Source organism: Rhinichthys klamathensis, unplaced genomic scaffold (genome assembly GCF_029890125.1).
Source record: "Rhinichthys klamathensis goyatoka isolate OS25496 unplaced genomic scaffold, OSU_Roscu_1.1 h1tg000440l_1, whole genome shotgun sequence".
Taxonomy (NCBI): Eukaryota; Metazoa; Chordata; class Actinopteri; order Cypriniformes; family Leuciscidae; genus Rhinichthys; species Rhinichthys klamathensis.
Window position 1 is genome coordinate 758,962 of NW_026606936.1, and position 6,000 is coordinate 764,961.

A 6,000-nucleotide genomic window follows, 5' to 3' on the forward strand; every position below is an offset into this window, starting at 1 on the left:
GTGGGGACATTTCCACGCCCCGCAACGTGACGCTGAACGAAACGAACTGTAATTGGTTGTTTGACATGTCGGCCAAACGGCCTTATGGGCGGGCCTTGGCCAAAGAAAGCTGCTATGAATTCCAGACCTTCAGCCGTCAGTCTGAAGGTCTGGCTACGCGAGACTAATGTTTGACGGACCTGCTCACATAGTAACGGTTGCTATGATGTGTGAGGTACTAAGGTTTCCGCAACGCATTCTCATCCCAAGGCGTCATATACTGACGCTTTTGCCAAAGCGTCTACATCCGACGCACATGGCACCCTTTAGCGTCAATATAACACGCTTCGGTTATGGGTAGGTTTAGGTTTGGGGTAGAGTTAGGGTTATACCACTAGGAGGCGCCATATATCTGCGTCTCATATTGACGCTAAAGGGTGCCATGTGCGTTGGATATAGAGGCTTTGGTAAAAGCGTCAGTATATGACGCCTTGGGATGAGAACGGGCTGGTTTCCCACATAATCCATCGTCAAATCTTTGATTTACAGTAAAGTAACGTTATATGTGTGCAGTCATGATATGTTGCAGGTCGTAAAGTAACCTAAACAAGGTTAACTTATATAAAAGCAAATTCGGGCTCTATAGAGGCTATTACATTACTAACTTAGTCTAACATGATAATTCATACATGCATCACAGTATGTGTCCGGATTTTGATTCGTAAACAGTTAAACGTTTTACATAATGTTATATTAATATGAAACACAAACAAACAGATCCAACTCTGAAATGGCAGTTTATTGTTGAGTCAACAGGAAATTACAAACAATGCGAAATCTACGTTAATTAAAATGTTCTTTTACAGAACTCGGCATAACAGATAGCGTTTTTTTGCCTCCTGGATGCGCGCGCATCCGGTATTGTTTGTATACAAGAAACCCGTGTACACAGGATTCTACCCTAATCATATGTCTTTGGCCCATTTTTTATTTATTCATTCATTTATTTATATTTTTGTAATTAAATTTGTGTATAATTAAAATGTTTTGTTATGGCATCACCAAAAGACAAAAAAAATATAATAAAATAAAATAGAGAACCACTGGCTTAAGACTTATAGGGAAATAGTATTTATAGATAAACAATAAGAAATATATATTGCCTTGTCATTTATAATCAGATTGTTTTTTAAGAAGGATCTTTCATAATTCAATGTATGGAGGACTAGTGTAAATTCTGCACATTGGACAGCTCCCACGTTGTAGGCTACATTGTAACCCCCGTTGTACGTTGTAACCCCACAACCGTACGTTGTAACTTTTTTCTGTATAGTATCTTTGGGTAAGCATAAGAGGCACTTCATCCGGTTCGCAAACTCTTTCGTTCCAACATAAGAAAACATTTCTTGCAAATATGGCCGCAGGTGTTCATCTTTTGTTCTTCACCGGAGTAGCAGGTGCTGCCGCTAGAGGTCGACAGGTAGTGGATTTTACCGATAACAATAACTAGTTTGGACCATGCTGGCCGATAACTGATTAATCAACCAATAGTTTGTAAAATGGATACTGATTGAAAACAAACATAACATAAAAAAGTGCTGAACTTTATTTAAAAAACAAAACAAAAAACAGTACTGTACCATGAAAATGAACGGTACCATTTAATATATATATATATATATATATATATATATGTATATATTAATTATACCTTGATCATCTTGATGAATCTTGATATACCTTGATGAACTAATGTTAAGAGATACAACTTTAAAATGTTAAAACAATGCGACAAAAGTGTTTATTGTCACATTTACATCAATTTGTTCACTTTTATGCATTCGTTATCCAGCGAAATGGCATATATTTAAAGCTAGTGACAGAAAACGAACAGTATCGTCATGCACCCGAGAGAAACATAAATCAGAAATGCATTCGATTTCAGTTCTCTTTTTTATCATCACTGAAACACATATTTTGATTAGATAATCATCAAGTGTTCTAAAATAAAAGCAAATAAAGTGTGAGAGTATACATACAATATACATATGTCTAATTTCAATGCTATGGCCTTTGCGTAGATATTTAAAAATGGCCACCCATAAGCATGACTTTTTGGATTTATATGAAATGGTAACACTTTACAATAAGAGTTCATTTGTAACATTATAAGGTTAATAAAAGTATTTTTCATTGTTAATTTCAACATTTACTAATACATTTGAACCGCTTGAGGTAGGCTACTAATGTTTGCATCCTCTCAGCCTCGACGGCAAACATACTGCTGTTCTCCACTAATGCAGCATCTAGTCAACAAATTAATTACTTTATATTGATATGAAAACATGAACTGTATAATACAGTTTTGTTATGTTTTAAATCCGTTTTTGAAGTGTCCCGCTCTGTGCAACTTGCAGCCTTACGTGTCAAAACAAACTCCACAACGCGTCCTTTTATTTCGGTACTGTATAATGCCAGCAGACCCTTCTCAGCCACTCTAGCAAATCTGAAATCAACTCTGAAATGAATCAACTGCGGTTGTGCGAGCACTTGTTTGCACATGCTTGCTTGCAGTCTGTGTTCTCCCGAATTTATTTTGAAGTAAGTAACAAAAATTCTTCGGGGAAATTTATCGAGGTAAAAGTGTAGGCCTACATTTTATTCAGGAAATGTAGTGGAGTGAAAGTGAAAGTTGACAGAAATATAACAACTTAAGTAAAATACAGATTCTCCCAAAAAATACTTGAGTACTGTAATTAAGTATTACTAGTTTGTTACATTACACCACTGTTTATACTGTACAAACTGAATTTTCTATCCCCATAGGCCTACACTAATCCTACCCCATTAACCTAACCATCACAGAAAACTGAATTACATTTACATGACATTACATTTCCTATATTCTTGTTCAAGAATATATTTCACTTGGAAATACGTCACAATAGGGAAGATGATCGCACCGATAATGTTTTTTATAAAAAGCATCACACACTTTTGTGTATTGTGTGGTTGATTTATCATATGATGCATTGACCTTCACATGTGTTTCTGTTTTAGAATATAATGCGGCTGATTTCAGCTCGATGGACAGCTGTTAGTGTCAGTATAACCACAGTATACAAGCTGAGCTAACTTCCTTGCAAATGTGTGCACTCTAACAAACACACAAAACCACAGAAAGGCCAATGGAAACATTTGTGCCTGCATGGTGACCAGTGATCAAGAGGTGTGAAGTTTGAGTTTGATGACATGTCACAGCAGCAAATGTGAGGCGAATGCTGTAAGTGGTCTGAATATAAGAGTTGTGGTTTCCTGTTTTGACATGTTTACACGTTGCTTGTTTGAACCCACTACAATACGACAGAGAACATCACTTCGATAAAAAAAAAAAAAATACTTGACCAATAGAAAGCACAATATTTCTCAAGTGAAGATGATTATCTGCATGTCTGAAACCAAATTATTTGATGCTAAACACATCTATGATACCTATCAGATAAACAAAAGTTGTATCCTCTCTTCATATCTGTTTGATGATTATTTTAATTTTTTTTGTGAACCAATCAGAGCAATTCAGAGCAAAAGAAGTCTATAGGGTAACTAATGTTTGGTTAATACTGCTCTTACTCTTTGTACATACACGATAACCGAATTTAATGACAACCCCCTGTGACGTGAGACATTTTAGAAAAGATTTTCCATTGACGTGAACCAATCAGACGAGAGCTGCCGTCTGTAAGACCCTCATAGTGTCAGTTATTCACAGTCACTCACAGAGATGGAGAGGCCAAGACATGCTTTCGTCGTGTTGATGTGTAAGAAAAAAGGGTTATGAGAAAGTTTTCAGCTGTTTTGAGAGTTTTTCAAATGTCAATATTACTGTGCATATTTTTGAATGGTACATTTCAAATTTAAGTGCTTTATTAAGTTATTTTGCACTTTTACAGGTGTTTTGTTGTTCATTCAGATAAGAGTCTATGGAGCAGAAGTGAAGATGAAAGTCAGACCAGGAGACAACATCACTCTCTACTGTGATCGCTCTGTAACTCATGGTTTCATCATTGAATGGATAAGAAACTGCTCTCATGAAAACCAACCCTCTCTCGTAATAGATTTTAGGAAATGGGATTTAGAGATATTTAAGCGTTTCAGCTCTGTCCACAACCGCTCCAGTAATTCTCATGATCTACATATTACTAACATCAGTGTCTCTGATCTGGGACTGTATTACTGTGCAGAAGTAGAGAATAAGGTAAATAAAGATGAAAAAGGCATCATCTCCTCATCTGAAGTGTACTATTATGGAAACCAAACAACTCGTCTCTCTTTTGCAGGTAAGAAAACGTTATTATAAATGCTAATTATTATTACATTATTGCTTGTGTAATTCTGGAGAACTTTCTCAATCAAGAAGCAAGATGAACAGAACAAAAATATATATTTTTTACTAAGATTCATTGATACTTATTTGTTATATTGAGCAAGTGGCTTCTTGTTCTGAACCCTTTACACCTTATGACTATACATAAAATCAACATTCATTGATATATTTATGTTTATTTTATACAGAGAAAGTAACTTTGTGTTCTGGACCCTCGGACATCACCTCCACTCTTCCTCTATCAGACTGTGTTCTCTGCTGGGCGCTGCTGTTCAGTGTGTGTCCGGTGTGTGTTCTCCTCTCCTCTCTCTGTGTGTACTGCCTCTTTCAGAGGAAAACTACAGGTATCATTCACTATTTCCTACTCTTCTTTTGCATTGCCACAGTTTTAATTTGAATATAAAGGATAAACAGCTTTGTCAATTAGCATACTTTGGATAAGCAAAGCCTGCAAACAAACCATTTATGTATATGTGATGTTCTAATTTAAACAATTGTAGATGCTGCAACAGATCAAAAAGACCATTTGAAAAGTGGAAATACAATTGAGGTATGAACAATGCAAACACGCCCTTTCATTATAGACATTTAAATATAATATATGAAAGATGAAAACTTAATTTCTTTCATTCCAGGGTGAGGAGGAAGAGGTGTGTTACGCATCTTTAGACGTGATAACCAGGAGACAAAAACAACGCAAGACAAAGCGAGTCCAGTGTTCTGACTTCAGTACATATGCTCAGGTCAGAACAGAAACAGAGTAGAACTAAAATAGGACTGAAGTGCTTTCTGAAATATTCCAAATATGATAAAAGTTGCAGGTTTCATTATCATGTACCACACATGTAATGATACAAGGTAGTGGACTTTCCACCATTACATCTGAATGTAAAATGTAATTCTATACTTGGATACTTAGTCCCACTTTATATTAAGTGTATTTAACTACTATGTACTAACATTTAAATTAATAATTTTTAGTAATTCCTTATTATGTACATACATGTTTTTACAGTGTACTTCTATTTAAAAATAGCTGCCTGTAGCTGCAATTAATATCTGTAATTACATCTATAATAACACCGTTGATCCTTCCCTGCCCCCTTAAATCTAACCATACCATGAAACCTATCCCTAAACTTACCCGAATCCCACCTCAACAGAAGCAAATGTGTTTTTAATACAAAATGAAGACAATATTTACCTAACTTTTTTTTTATGTTAGTACATAATTAAAGACACCTAATATAAAAAGTGACTGGATACTTCAATAACTTTTTTCACACTTTTCACACACCGATACTTGTTTTTTCTGTCATGAGCTGTTATTCTTACTGTTGTTACTTTGTTGTTACTCTGGTCCTCATTGCAGTACAATGTTGTTTTCCTCTATTAAAAGTGTTTTATACAGTCTTTGTGGACACACAGTGATGACCTAAATAACAGGATGTAGAAGTGGGTTTCCTGTATGAAGTGGGGATTAGTTTAAGGTATTTCTATTTCTCTTAAACTCAATGATTGCAGCGTTTATCTGACTCAACTTTATAGTTAGCCTCATTAAATTTTCCCAAAACGTAATCCGTGGGGGATGAAGCGATGTAATTCTTTTGAACAGATAAAATCTAATTGAAATCAAA

At 35.4% G+C, this 6,000-nt stretch overlaps 1 protein-coding gene across 3 annotated transcripts in view; it reads left to right on the forward strand.

Moving 5' to 3' along the window:
* The window catches only part of LOC130071403 (uncharacterized), a 29,812-nt gene extending 24,557 nt beyond the window's left edge, over positions 1–5,255 (forward strand). For 2 of the 3 annotated variants that reach the window (XM_056236201.1, XM_056236200.1), the window contains exons 3-5: positions 4,552–4,707; positions 4,864–4,913; positions 4,999–5,255. In XM_056236201.1, the coding sequence (XP_056092176.1) occupies positions 4,552–4,707; positions 4,864–4,913; positions 4,999–5,127 (335 nt within the window). In that variant the 3' untranslated portion in view covers positions 5,128–5,255. Of the gene's footprint in view, positions 1–3,375; positions 4,317–4,551; positions 4,708–4,863; positions 4,914–4,998 lie in introns of those variants that run through there. The other variant, XM_056236199.1, reaches the window with a different exon arrangement.
* Positions 5,256–6,000: the final 745 nt, after the last annotated feature.